Genomic DNA, 14,013 nt, shown 5'->3' with positions numbered 1-14,013 from the left:
CTGTTACAGGAAACAATGATTGCCTCTCACGGTTTAATTAAATTGGATGTTACAGGTTCAGTTATTGTAATGTCATTTCTATTTTCATGAAGTATACTGTACAGAAAGGGGAATAGTAGATAAGGGATAAAAAAGACAATAGTGAAAACCACAATATGTACTTACTGAAAGACAAAAATTATGTGATGATTAACAAAGACATATACATGTTTTTGCTTCTTTGTTGTGAAATATATATAATATTTTCAAGCCTTTAAAAACACAAGCAATTAGAGAGAACTGCTCACAACTCACGTCCACACATCAGGGTTTACAAGTAGACTTCCTCATTTTTATGTGTCATGAACCAAAAAGATTGGGAACCACTATTCTGACAATATTATAATGCAATGATAAACTAAGCATAAGTCATATTTTGTTAAACAGCACATACCGCTAGTGTAATAATTAAAATGAATTGATTTATTCTTACTTCATTGATTCAGCCTGATTTCTTTGGCGGTTGGGTTTATTTTGTTTTTATTTTCCGTGCAAAATTGGTTGCTAGGAGCCATTTTTCACATTAATCATAGAAAGATGTTGATTTAAGAGTTTCTGTTCATACTCTACTCTCACAGCAGCTTGTACAGGTGTGTTGATCTCATCCCGGCTTGTTACTATTTTTCTTGAATGCAGCAAGGACGTTGACATCCCCACTCTTGATCCCACCTTCTGAGCTGTGATTACACAACAGGATATGATAAATGCTAAAAAACAATATGTAAAAAGTAGCACAAGTACAAGTTGTATAATCTCGCTTTAAGACAGCTAAGTTCAAAGACGGTTTCTATTCAGTTTTTTTTTACTTTGTGGCATGAGGAGACTAGCTGAATTGTTTACCCAGAAGTATTTCTGTTGTCACCTAAGAGAAAAGCTTTTCTGGAATAGTTTTCGTTAAACCTTGGCATATTTTTTTGTTTTCATGCGGCCAAGAGAAATGCGATTCTGTTATAATGTCTAGGTGGCAGTAATTACAGCTACATTCCTTTGTTCCTTTCAACAGTTTCAAATGCTGACCTCTTTCCATCTGCAGTTCAGGATCACTCATTCTTTATTTCGTGTAGATTTGATGTATTTTCTGGTTTGTCAGGTCTGTGGTTTTGGGGTGGACTGGTTATGCTCTTTTTCTTGCCAGCTGTTCCAGTGGAAGAACTGCAGCTCTCTCTCACTCTGCATGCAACTTTCTGAGAACGCTACTCTCTCTCTCTCGTTCTCTCCAGGACTGGGGCAGAGCTGGAGATGTGGCAGCCTTGGGTGTGTGTTGGCATGTGCCAAGTCAGGAGGAGGAGAACTTTGTTTTCCAGCTGCTGTCCCGCCTCCTGCACCCTGAGCTACAGCGAATCAAGGGCCACGTCTCTGGAGATCAGCCAATGAGCAGGTGTGCTGCAGTTTTTCTCATTTCTTCATTTCTGGATGTAATCAGGCAAACGCACTAAAAACAACAAAGAAAACTGTAGCCTTTCATAACTGAAGAATTAGATTTGTGTAGGGCCAAAAATGAAACCTGAAATATGACATCTGTTTTTAATGTGTCTTTACGCTTTTGAAGTGGCCTAATCAAGTGCTCAAAGGGAGGAAAAGTTGGATTAAGTCGCTTTAGAGTGCTGAAACATTATTATATACTTGCCATTATAGATTTGAATTCATGTAATAGATGCATGACAGGTTTGTAATGTGTGGCCTGATTCACAGGGAAGAGCTGTTGCAGAGCCTTGCTGTTGTGCAGCACTGCCTTCTTGGAGCTGGAAGCCTGTTGCCCCCTCTGGAAGGACCACACGTATCTGACCTGTGAGTCTCGCAGCTTCACATAATCACTGTTTATAAAAACACACATGATTATGCAGGCTTGTCACGTTTTGCTTTGTGTATTTTTTCTTCTCGTCAGCGTGCCCTCTATGGTGAACCTTGGGGAGATCAAGCTGTATATAGGCGTTGAGTACGGTAAGACACATGCACAAGTAGATGCTCTCCCAACAATTTCAGTGGGTGATAAAACCGCTCATCCCGCATTCTGTGTCCATGTGGGACATCTGTGTGTCTCCTCCTCTCCAGATGATTCACGGGAGAACTACAGAGAGTCCATCTGTCAAACTATGAGACTGCTGCTACGTGAGTGAAGATTTTAGTGTAACTCCACTATACTCTCAACTCTTAACCACTCACTCTGTTTAGAATGTGATGGTAATGCACAATTCAATCCTGTCCACTCTTTACCAACCAGATCACATCTTGGAGCACTCGGAGGATGATACAAAGTCACTATTCGTCATCATTAAGGTGCCCAGCCCCTCGCCTTGTAGTTTGTGATTTTTCTATTATTCTGGTCTGAAATGTTATTATTCTTATCCTGCAGCAAAATTTTGACAGAGTCTTTTGTCTGACTGCAGATCATCAGTGACCTCATGTTTTTCCGAGGCATTCACAAGAAGGAGTTTGACTCACGCTGGAAAAGCTTCACTCTAGTCAAAAAGTCTATGGAAAACAGGGTGAGTTGGAAGAGCAAACAAGGCTCCTGATTGTTGTCAGTTTCACTACGTCACTTGCGGTGATTTAAGTATGTCGCCTCTCCCTCTGCAGCTTCATGGGAAAAAGCAGCACATTAGAGCACTGCTCATTGACCGGGTTTTGCTCCAGCATGAGGTTAGTTTAACAACACACAGGCTTCCTGCAAGGGCACACATGTAGCTACAATCACATGCACACGAGATAAGATGTATGATAATATTTAAATACTGCATTTCTGTGTCATTAGATGCGGAAGCTGGTGGTTGAGGGCAGTGAATATAAAGTAGTCCATCAGGAGCTGCTCTGTGATCTGCTGCTGCTGTCAACCAGCACTTACAGCCAGGTAAAACCAACACAGCACACATTAATTAATTCAGTCGTTTGTTTTAACAAGAAAAATCCGATCAGAACATCTGCTGGTTCCCAGTTTCCTGGTGGTATTAACATAAATAGCTCTTGTGAAATAAAAATTAATTGAGAGTGCATCCATGTGCATCTGTGTATGTGTCTCTGTGTTTGTGTTTGTGTGTGCGTGTGTGTTTGTGGTTGTGGTTGTGTGTGTCCTTGCAGGTACGTAGCAGGGCCCAGAATGTGCTGACGGTCGCAATGGGAACCTATAGTTTCTCCTACAGAGATTTGATTCCCAGAATCCTACAGCTGCTCTCACCACAACACACCACTGGAACACAACAGCAGTTCAAGGTATTACACACAAGCACCTATTCACATAATACATGCTGACAAAGGAAGTTGTTGCTCTGAGCTTTCTCATGATGGTCACTGTCCGTGGTACTTGAGGGTCTTCAGTATGTGCCATATATAAAACCAAGAGAATACTCTCAAGAAGTAGAAAATTGGAGCACATTTCTCCCATTCTGGCTCTACTGCATCGTTTACCTGTGGCCCACAGCACTGATTTTTACAGCTTGTTTTTAAGACACAGGCCTGGCATAGTGCTTACCCGATCCTACCTCGTTGACCTTCTCTCTCTCTTCTCTCTCCTTATACTCCTGCTCATAGCCTGAGGTCTGCAGAGTTGTTGTTGAACATTCCCAGACTAGAATAATAGGGCACTTTCTGTCAGAGCAGCAACAATGTGGATTAGTCTTGTATTAAACATCTATATAAAGCTGTCAGTCTTTTAAAATTCTACTAAAGACATAACCTTCATCAGTCAATATTCACACAAACGAAAAGCTCTATGTAAACAGGTTATCCAGTTGAAATTATAGACCTTATACTATAAAAATAATAAATGACATAGTTAAATGTTTTTAAAACCACATTTACTTATCCTTCTTTGAAAAACAAATCAACAATTTACGAATATGGAAAATATTACTAAACTACTACACACAAGATGTTTCCTACTTAGATTTGATGTCACAAAATAATTCTTGTACTTACACGTCTTAAACTCAGATCAAAGGTGAGCACAGAGAAACATTTCTCCTCCAGCAAATGAAGAGAAAATTTATGAATTGGTAGGACAAACCTTAGAGACAAGTTATGATGATTAAGATAAGATTGGATAATTTGTACAATTAGACAATTTGAGGGTCTGGATCCTCCCAAGTGTGCGGCGACATGAAAGGTGTTATCTGAACCTGCTCTATTCCCAGATGACACAGTCTACTCTCACAGACACTCACGGCTCACAAAGTCAGATATTAACCACCAAAGGTTTACCACGAGGAAGTTGACCTTAAATGTCATATAAAACCCGTGGTAAAATACAAGACATGACCGACAACTGGCAAACAGTGCAGAAGTTTAATGGTGGACATGTCCATGTAACTTCCATTTTTCACACCCTGTAATTAAATTAATTTGATGTCCGTTCTGCTAACGAGAACAATGGCGTTTATGTGTGGCTTCTATCATTTACATCCTGCTGTGGCATTTTAATTGAACTCATTCAAGTGAAATATTTGATGTCTGAATGCCTGAATGACCAATTAACAAATGGCCGGTGCTTTGTAGATTATTTGAGCTGCAAGGATACACAGCTTCTGTCCTTCACTTTCAGACCAAAGGCTACATTTCTGTGCATGCATTTAGAAGATCCTTTAAAGCAGGACTGCCCTTGTCAGCCCCTTTTGACATATTTAGCTTAGAAATGCAGGTAGTGAAGGATCCAGCTTCTAATTCAGCAGCACATGACTGTCCATTTGCCTGTGCCACAGATCAGCTTGTCATGTGTCCTCATCCCGTATGTATGTCATGCTCAGGGTGCCCTGTACTGCCTGCTGGTTGTGCAAAGCGGTATATGTCAGGCTAGTGCGAGGGACTGGGACTGTGTCGGAGAGATGTGGCCTGCTCTGGTCCGCTGTGGCCTGTCACCCTCCATGAACCTGGAGAAGCCCTCCATTGGTCGACTGCTTGATGACGTCACAGACAGGATCCATCGCCAGCACGACACCATCGGGATCTATTTTACTGTGAGCAACACTACCATTAATAGTCAATTCACTCCCCTCACCTGATCTGTTTTATATTTGCCTTTTACATATTACTCCTTTTCTCCATCTCCACCCCCAGGTATCTGAAAACTGTGTAGACATAGCAAATGAAATCATGCAGTCTGAAAATCCAGCGCCTTGTTTGGAGGCACCCTCTGTAGAGGAGCTGAAGGAGGGGCTTCAACGTCAGCGAATCAGAAACGTGGTCGCTGCAAGGTAGGAATATAAACTGGATTACAATAGCTGTTATTATTCATTCATTCATTCATTCATTCATTTTCAATACTTTCTTAGTCTTCATCAAGGTTGCAGAAGAGCTAGAGCACAAATGAATACAATCTGCTTTTCATTTGTCCAGGAAATATGAGAAGCTGGTCAATGATCTCTTGGACTGCCTTGAAGACAGAGAGCTGTAGGTTTTCCTTCCATCTGTATACATATTATATGTATATGTATTTGCTATGCAAATGTATATAAAAGATGTCAGCATACAGAACATTAGTTATGCTATTCCATACAGTGTGCATTATGTATCTAAAATGCAATTCATTAACAACCAGTAGCAGCTGCAAATACATTGATAACACTTTGCTCCTCTTATAGCCTCTAGTCAGTCTTTTAAATAAAGAAAACAATATGGTTCCAGTTAAAAATAAAAATTTGAAACGACAGAGACTCACCATGAATGCTAATTAAAAACGATACTTCATAACAATACAAAATTATGCATTGCTATTTCTGCCACAGTAATAACACTTCTCAGTCAATTACCAACGAGGGTCATTAATCTAAAGGTCCTAAAGCTCGTCTGCTTGTCCATTGCATGTATGCTTGTGAATCAGGCCCTGGAAGTTTGAGCACATGGCCGCGGACCTGTTGTCCCTCCTCCTGAGGGATGATCATCCACTGCCCCCTGACGCTGTCCTCTACTTCACACAGAGCCTCATACATGACTCTATCAGCATACGCAAGGTCTGTGGTCCTGTGTGTATGTCTATTAGATTTGTGTTTGTTCGGATTTCAGTAATGATGAATGGTAGAGCAGTTGACAGTAACATGTAGGATATTTCCACCATGTTTATAGTTTTCAGTTAACATACAAGAAGTCAGCAAACATTTTATGTCAAGGGGAAATCATACAATAGTTCACTACACAAGGAGAAAGCAAAATGTCTAGTATGTCGGGTGTATTGTTGGATACTAATTCATGCCATCAACAGCACACTCAACAATCAAGTGTTTTTTTTATTATGCATGCTGGCTTCTTGGAATATACTTATCTTTCCTCATTTTTCTATGTGAATACACTGCATACTCCTACATAACCTGCATTGAATTAGTATGTTGTATTGATTGAGGACACACTTAGTTTAAAGTTCAAGTGTCTTTTATCCATATACAAGTATACAGTTAAGGAAAATGTTGTTACTCTGTGAGGTCAAGGTGACAAATATATGCATTTCATTAACAATACAACAATGCAGACAAGAAATTGACTGCAACAAATGGGCAAATCCCAAAGAGGCCAGTGGAAAAAGTGCAAGCAGAGTAGCTAAAGAACTAAGTATGATTAAAAGCAGCAGCAATACATAAAAGAGTGCAGTAGGAGTGCCAGAGAATAATGTAAAACAGAGACTGAGCTGTGCATATTCAGCTATAAAGTGTAAAACAAATTCTGGTAAAGACAGAACTTTTTGTACCTTCAGCACATTTTTAGCAGACCTGGAGTCGCCGCTGTGTTTGTGTGTGGTCCCATTTAAAGTGTGCTATTTGTAGGTGTGGATATAAATGTGTCACTGATGTGGCATCAACGTTGAGTTCAGAACCTCCACACCAACAATTAAGATGAGGAAAAATGTCTCTCTCTCTCTCTAGGCGGCAATTGCAGCAGTGGCCGCTATCCTTAAACAGCTGAAACGACCAGCACAGAAAGTGTCAGTGAAACCATCAGAAATTAGTGAGTATACACAAAACACAATCATATATACAACTCTTACATTTAGTTGTTTAATTTATAGGAAACCCAAGAATTAGCTGTTCTAATTTATGTCATGTATTTTCATGTACAAACCAATTGTGTGGTGATTTTCTGTTGAGTGAGCAATAAGATCAGGGCATAAATCTCATACAAGATACAGTGTATTAAATTAAAAAATCTTTCCTACCGATTTTCTGTGTCTAGAAACAGGGCAACTTTCCAACAGTGGAGGAAGACCAAAAAACACTCACTCACATACAAACAAAACCTGAAAATTGCTTACATCTGTATGTTAATGCCTTTTAATCTATTTGTTTTGTGTGTTTAGGTGGTATAGAGGATCCGGAAGGTGTGTGTATAGGGGATCGTGAGGGGAATAAATGGTTACAGTACGACAGCAACAACCTACCTCTTTCTCAGGAGCAGTGGGACTCTCTGCATTATGTGGAAAAAACACACTGTGGCTACTATTCATGGCCGAGGTAAAGAGAATCACTGACACTACACTAAGTGTTAGGCCGGTGGATTTAGAAACTGGAAAGCTGATTAACTGCCTGGTTGAATGGAGCTAAACAGCTGATTGACTTAACTGCCGGGTTGATTTGATACTTGTCTTTTTGGCTTTGTGGCTAACTTTATGTCTGATTAACTGCTGGGTGACTGATCTCAGTGGCTGGATAACTAGCAGGGGAGATGCAGTGACTTCCTGTCATGGCCTGGCCTAGATAAGGCTGACTGAACGACTTACTGCATGGCCTAGATAGAAGAATTGATGTATAGGTGGAAAGCTGGCTTGCTGGCTGTGTCGGTATGCGGACGGCTTGCTGACTAACTGACTTTTTAATCATTCATTTATCCTTGCTGCTCATTTGAAGACAGTATGTGTCTATCCATATTTTCTCTCTGCTGTTATCTATAAATCACAGCAGCCTCTTCTTTGTCTCCCGTTCCTCTCAGAGAAATGATGATCTATGCAGCTTCTGAAAAGCAACAAGATGACCTGCCGTATGAGGAGATGAGTGAGGTGTGTGCACATGCAGTACTGTACCACACACAAAATTGTTCAGCGATGCTTCGGTATTACTGTTATTACATCTGGTGTTTGTTTGTGTGTCACTCAGGGTGAAAAGATCATTTTTGAATATTTCTCGGACCCAGAGTTTATTGACCAGCTTATAGGGTTTCTCTCTCTGGAGGATCGGAAAGGAAAAGACAGCTTCAATCCCAGACGCTTCTGTCTCTTCAAGGTGCAACTTAACCCTCATCCTACCAACATCTTTAACATACAGGGACTATTCCCCCAAGAATAAACTAGCAAAATGTTAAATGATTTCTTCTTAAAACATTTTTAGTTGTTTAATTAATGTCATTTGAAAAACAGTTTGCATATTGTGTAAAGCACCCCCCTAATTCTGAATTCTTTAAATAGTTCCATCTATTAAAACTGCATGTGGGGAATAGGGTGCTTTTGACTGGGGCCCCCCAGGACCTCAATACATTAGTGTTTCTAAAAAGCACTAATTACAACAGAAACAGTAAACAATGATATGAAGTCATTAGGAACAAACTGAAAAATTGGAATGATAAAATAAAGCACCTGTGAGATATGACTAAAAGTATACATCTGGGATCTGCGGGTACCCCAGTCGGTAGGATTAAGGTTAAACTCTCAGCCTCTATCGATCTGGCAAACCTTTTACAAAGAAGTGACACAGCATACCACCTCCAGCCAAGGCTGAATTGAACTCCACAAAACTGGAATTCATTGCTCTCCTTCAGACAGCTGACAGTACACTGCCGTCAAATGAATAACCGTAATCTGTCTTTCTTTGGTAAAAAAAAAAATCTTGGTTCCCGCACATCGAACAAACCTCCATGCACGCTTGATTGACAGGGGCTGTTTCGTAACTATGGAGACGTGTTCCTGCCGTTACTGTGGCCTCACCTAGAGCAGCTTGCCAGCGACCCCCATGAGAGCTCCCAGCGCTGTGTGTGTGAGATTACTGCAGGACTAATCAGAGGCAGCAAACTCTGGAGTTTCAGCAAGGTACTGGACACACACGCGCAGCAGCAAATACACACACTGCACTATTTTTTGATAAGAAAAGTCAATATTAATAAAAACTTTCATTATTTTCTGTGTGTGCGTGTGTTCAGGTGGACAGGTTATGGCAGCTTTTGTGCCCTTTGATCAGGACAGCATTAAGCAACATCACAGTGGAAAGCTTCACAGACTGGGGCACCTGCATCGCTACTGCCTGTGTAAGTTGCTCACATGCATACAAATACGCCCCACGCACCATGGCTTAGGGCTCATTAAACAAATCTCTGGAATCTCTCTGTTTATCTTCCTTATACAAATGGTGAAGATCAGATTTTTTAAAATCAATAAAACAAATGTTTGGGTGAAAATTGGATTTTGAAAAAACCATTTGCAGCACAAACACTCTTAGTTGTGGCTGTAGGGGCCAACTGTGGTCCAGACTGAAATATCTCAACATCTAGTTGATGGATTCATACAAAAATACTGAACAGACATAAGTTTATGGTTCCCAAAGGATGCATCCTAATTATTCTCTGACCTTTTCTCTCAGGCCATCATGAGGTTCACATATGTTGTTTTGAGTCAAATGTCTCAACAACTATTGCCATGAAATTTGGTACTTACATTCATGTCCCTCTTAATAAGATAAAAATCTTTGCTAGTTCTTCACTTTTCCTCTAATGTCGTCACAAGGTCAGAATCTTAGTTTATAAATCTGTAAAACTAATGCCTCAGCTGTACTTTGTGTTCAATTTTTAATCAGCAAACTCCAAACTAAGATGTGAACATGCTAACTTGGCCATTGTTGTTTGTGTTGCCATGCTAACATTAGTATTTAGTTCAAAGCACCACTGTACAGTAGGTGATTTTTTTTTTTACCAGGTTTGCAAAGTCACGACCCGCCCTACTCTGCTCTGATTGGCTTACCCTGATCCAATCATTGTAAACAAACATGCTTGACGTCAGGTCTAAAATTCGGGGTCAGCAAGCCGTTCGTTCATTGTCAATGATTTCGACATCCAGGAGGGAAAAATTGGGTACAGTAGACGCATAGTCTTCAGCCGCAGACATTTGTTTCATCATTTTTCTGTGCAGCCTTACCAGACACTTTTGTACAAGTGTACTTTTCACAGGAGGACAATGTTTACTGTAAACTATTGTTGCCTACATTAGCTATTATTGCAGCAAGAAATATAACGTTTTGATCAGTGACAACATAAAATCGACCAATTTGCTCCTGTTAAAGTCTTCAGGGAGAAACTGTGAAAAACGCAACACATACCTGTACCATTTCCTGTTGGTTGTTCTGCTGACTTATTTTGAACCAGGAACTAGTTTATTCTGTTTACACTGGAAGTAAAAGTGTGGGAATCTGTGCATACAGTTGCTGCAAGTCACAGCTCAGTGGATGAATACATCTTGCACACCTGAAAATATAACCTTATTGTGTATTGGCTGTCTTCCGTAGGAGGGTCGGGACCCCAGGAAACTCCACTGGCTGTTTGAGCTGCTGATGGAGAGCCCGCTCAGTGGAGAGGGCGGCTCATTCAGAGACGCAAGGTATGTGTGTGTGTGTGTGTGTGTGTGTGTGTGTGTGTGTGTGTGTGTGTGTGTGTGTGTGTGTGTGTGTGTGTGTGTGTGTGTGTGTGCGTGCGTGTGCATGGATATCTATACAGACTGTGTTTATGTCATCTACAGTATTTCAGAGGTTTCTGATTTCAGGCTGCAGTAGTAACCTGAGCTGATGTGAGGTGACATGCTGCAATACCCCCCTCATCCTCCTTCCATCCCCCTTTCTCTTTGTCTCTGTCAGTTTGCTGTATGTGCTTCAAGGTGGTCTGGCCCAGCAGCAGTGGAGAGTGTCTGAATTGCTGCACAGGCTGCTGGATTACCTGGAGCCCAAACTCACCCAGGTGTATAAGAATGTCAGGGAGCGCATTGGCAGGTACCAAATTAACTTGGCGTTATCTTTTCAGAATTATATAATCATGTTTAAATAGGTTAATGTATTTAACTTGTGTGCACTGTTTGGGCTGCTTAATTCTAAGCCTCTATTTATCTTAATCTATCTGTCTGAACTGCTTCTATTCAGTTTTCTTTTTACTTTTTCCATCTCCTCTTTCTATTTTTCCCCCTTTGTTTCCTTTTCCTCCACTCTCTCTCCAGTGTCCTGACCTATATCTTCATGATAGACGTGGCCCTGCCACACACCAGGACCACCTCCTCCCCCCACGTGGCAGACTTTGTCACTCGGGTCCTAGAGCGACTCAAGCCCCTCACATCAGAGCCAGAGATCCACAACCACGTCCACGAGGAGAACACCCAGGAGACGGATGAGCGCACCCAGGCTGTCAAACTGCTCAAGACGGGTCAGAATGTGGATGCAAGCATGTAAACTGTGTGGTGGATGGACATAGTGTAGACCAGGGGTAGACAGTGGCTGTGGGAAAAATATATATACTAGGACAGCTTGTCCTCTTGATGAAATAGACTGACATGTAGAAGCCAAATGAAACAAGCTTAAAGCTGTAATCCCATATTGATTTCACCTTTTAAAATCTACTTTAAAGAGTAGTGAGGTATAGATAAAGGGGATTTCAAGGATGTCTTTCAAAAATAAGTTATGGGCTGTGTAAAGGAGGTCAACTCAATATTTGGGAGGGTGTCTCTAATATTAACTTCTGTACAGGCCACATAGTGCAGTCATCTGTATTTGATTGTATTACTCATGTGCATTACAAACAAGTCTTCAGCTGCAGTTTAATCATTATGTTAATTTTGTTTTTCAGCAATTTCTCATATAACATTTTTTTTTGTTATATTCAGTTAAAGGGTCAGTTGATACAAATATCAAAAACATATTTCCACACTTACCTCTGCTGATATCTATCCGGATGCAGATAGTTTGATAGTTTTAATATCTACCTGCCCTGAGATATTTCTGTTCCTGACCTTATACAACGGGGGTGATTTGGAGGTGGATTTCATTGTTGGTGCTTACAGTGCTGAAAGATTTAATTTACAAAATCCATCGACAGTATCTCTTTCCCATAAGATGTGGCTACAGAAATCTGAGATATTTATATTTTAAAACCTGAGCATATAAAATCAAACTGAACTGCATGGCCAAATGCTATTAGAGGAACTGCAAGCAAGGCCATAGCTACCACTGAGGACACAATTTGGGGATTTCAGTCGAAGAAAAAAGCTAAAAAAAACCCAGACAAACAAGAAAAAAACCCAACCATGATACATTTAAATATGACTACATTTAATTTTTTGCTTCTCAAGGTCAAGCTGTAGGTGTGATGTGTAAAATATAGAAAATGATTTGAAAATATGGTTCTTTTTAGTTTGAAGCAGATTTTTATTCATACCTACACTCATTTTTGTCGGGGTGCATGACTGTGTAAGACTGAATTTAGATGTCATATCTTTCTTGCCCTTTCAGGTTCTTGTATTACTCTAATATCCATTATACAGATAAATATCTGGTTACGAAATTATCCAAATCATTAGATACTAAATCATGATAGATTGTGTTTTATTACCACAGCAATGCAGTAAGGTCACAGCGCCAAGTCAGTTGTTTTTAGTCTTTGGCATCAACCCAACATTTCTACCTTGCGTGTGTGTGTTTATGTGTTCGTGTGTGTTTTGTGTGCCATTTGCAGTCTTGAAATGGTTGATGGCGAGTGCAGGGCGAACTTTTACCACTCCTGTTCACCAGCAACTACAGCTCCTGCCTCTCCTCTTTAAGGTAAGAACACACACACACACACACACACACACACACACACACGCACACACACACACAAACATACACACAGGTCCCAGCACAGCATTATTACCCACTCAATCTTACTTGCCCATTAAACTCAATTTCTCTCTTCATTTACTCAAAATGGTGCGTAGCCCTGTGTCTTCCTACCTCTCTCCATCTCTCTCTCTGTTTCCCCTCTCCCTGCAGATTGCCCCGGTGGAGATTGATGAGAGCTATGATGAGATGAAGCAGGATGCGCGCACGTGTCTCTCTCTTATGTCCCAGGGCCTGCTGTATCTTGAGCACATCCCTCTAGTTCTGGCAGCGCTGGAAGAGGTATAACACACACACAAGACACACAAGAGCACACATAAACGAACGCTGCCCCACCTGTCTGCTGTCAGCATTGTGAGCCTAATGCTACCCAAAGTGTTGTTAGACTAAAAGTACCCTGTGCTATTTTAATTTAGCTTACTCTGTAATGCTTGGGTTTTGAACACAAGTGGCCCCTCTGTTGTGGAATTTACTTTCTCTCCACAAGCCACAAATGTTTCTTTTCCCCCAATTTTCCACCACTCACCATATTATCTACAGTTTTAGATTTGATCCATAAGTGTGTGAAAGCAGTACAAAGGCATATCTTGGCTTCACCTTTACACCCGAACCTAAAGCGCTCCGAAAGTCACAAAGACGGATATTTTCTTTATCTTTTGGGAAAAGAGTATAAATACTTGATTCTCGTCCAGAAATATTGGTTTTAATTCTCAGCAAGAAGGTTTAATTACCATATTCCCCAAAATGTCAAACTGTTCTGTGTGTACAAGTTTGGGAAAGCTATCTAATATTTTATACTTCTGCTCTGTAGCACTTCTATAGCTCCCATCTTACTGCAACTTACTGGTGGCTGCTTGTTTGGTAGGCATTCAGCCAAATGATTTTCTGCGAGAAGCCATCAATACACTCATTGATACACACAGCAAAAGGTTTTCTTGTAAGCCCGCATGCCAGATATAATTCAGTGCTTTTGAGAAATCCGGTCTTCTGTGAAGCTGTTGCCATCTGTGCGCCAGAGCACTTGGGATCCAATACGGCTCAGAGTCTTACTTCTTTTTTCTTCTTCTACTTCTTTTGAAGCCATTGTCTCGGGACTTGATAAACATCCATCTAAGCCTATGCATCTTCCCCTCCCTGGACCGTGTAACTAATCATGGATGAAGTAAAG

At 40.7% G+C, this 14,013-nt stretch overlaps 2 protein-coding genes across 2 annotated transcripts in view; both read left to right on the top strand.

Annotated features, from left to right (window-relative positions):
• The window catches only part of ptprea (protein tyrosine phosphatase receptor type Ea), a 424,624-nt gene that overhangs the window by 127,863 nt on the left and 282,748 nt on the right, over window positions 1-14,013 (top strand). The window lies entirely within an intron of this gene.
• psme4b (proteasome activator subunit 4b) overlaps window positions 1-14,013 on the top strand; it is a 35,720-nt gene that overhangs the window by 16,832 nt on the left and 4,875 nt on the right. Inside the window, exons 20-43 of the mRNA XM_053340790.1 lie at window positions 1,260-1,417; window positions 1,732-1,827; window positions 1,925-1,980; window positions 2,092-2,148; window positions 2,261-2,316; window positions 2,427-2,525; window positions 2,617-2,679; window positions 2,792-2,887; window positions 3,115-3,246; window positions 4,776-4,985; window positions 5,086-5,222; window positions 5,365-5,418; window positions 5,849-5,978; window positions 6,882-6,963; window positions 7,313-7,466; window positions 7,942-8,008; window positions 8,106-8,231; window positions 8,879-9,031; window positions 9,142-9,246; window positions 10,497-10,588; window positions 10,842-10,973; window positions 11,195-11,397; window positions 12,703-12,788; window positions 12,999-13,127. Of these exons, the coding sequence (XP_053196765.1) occupies window positions 1,260-1,417; window positions 1,732-1,827; window positions 1,925-1,980; window positions 2,092-2,148; window positions 2,261-2,316; window positions 2,427-2,525; window positions 2,617-2,679; window positions 2,792-2,887; window positions 3,115-3,246; window positions 4,776-4,985; window positions 5,086-5,222; window positions 5,365-5,418; window positions 5,849-5,978; window positions 6,882-6,963; window positions 7,313-7,466; window positions 7,942-8,008; window positions 8,106-8,231; window positions 8,879-9,031; window positions 9,142-9,246; window positions 10,497-10,588; window positions 10,842-10,973; window positions 11,195-11,397; window positions 12,703-12,788; window positions 12,999-13,127 (2,673 nt within the window). The remainder of the gene's footprint in view (window positions 1-1,259; window positions 1,418-1,731; window positions 1,828-1,924; window positions 1,981-2,091; window positions 2,149-2,260; window positions 2,317-2,426; window positions 2,526-2,616; window positions 2,680-2,791; window positions 2,888-3,114; window positions 3,247-4,775; window positions 4,986-5,085; window positions 5,223-5,364; window positions 5,419-5,848; window positions 5,979-6,881; window positions 6,964-7,312; window positions 7,467-7,941; window positions 8,009-8,105; window positions 8,232-8,878; window positions 9,032-9,141; window positions 9,247-10,496; window positions 10,589-10,841; window positions 10,974-11,194; window positions 11,398-12,702; window positions 12,789-12,998; window positions 13,128-14,013) is intronic.

Source organism: Scomber japonicus, chromosome 20 (genome assembly GCF_027409825.1).
Source record: "Scomber japonicus isolate fScoJap1 chromosome 20, fScoJap1.pri, whole genome shotgun sequence".
Classification (NCBI taxonomy): domain Eukaryota; kingdom Metazoa; phylum Chordata; class Actinopteri; order Scombriformes; family Scombridae; genus Scomber; species Scomber japonicus.
Note: the sequence above shows the minus strand (reverse complement) of the source record. Positions and strands in the feature narration are given on the sequence as shown.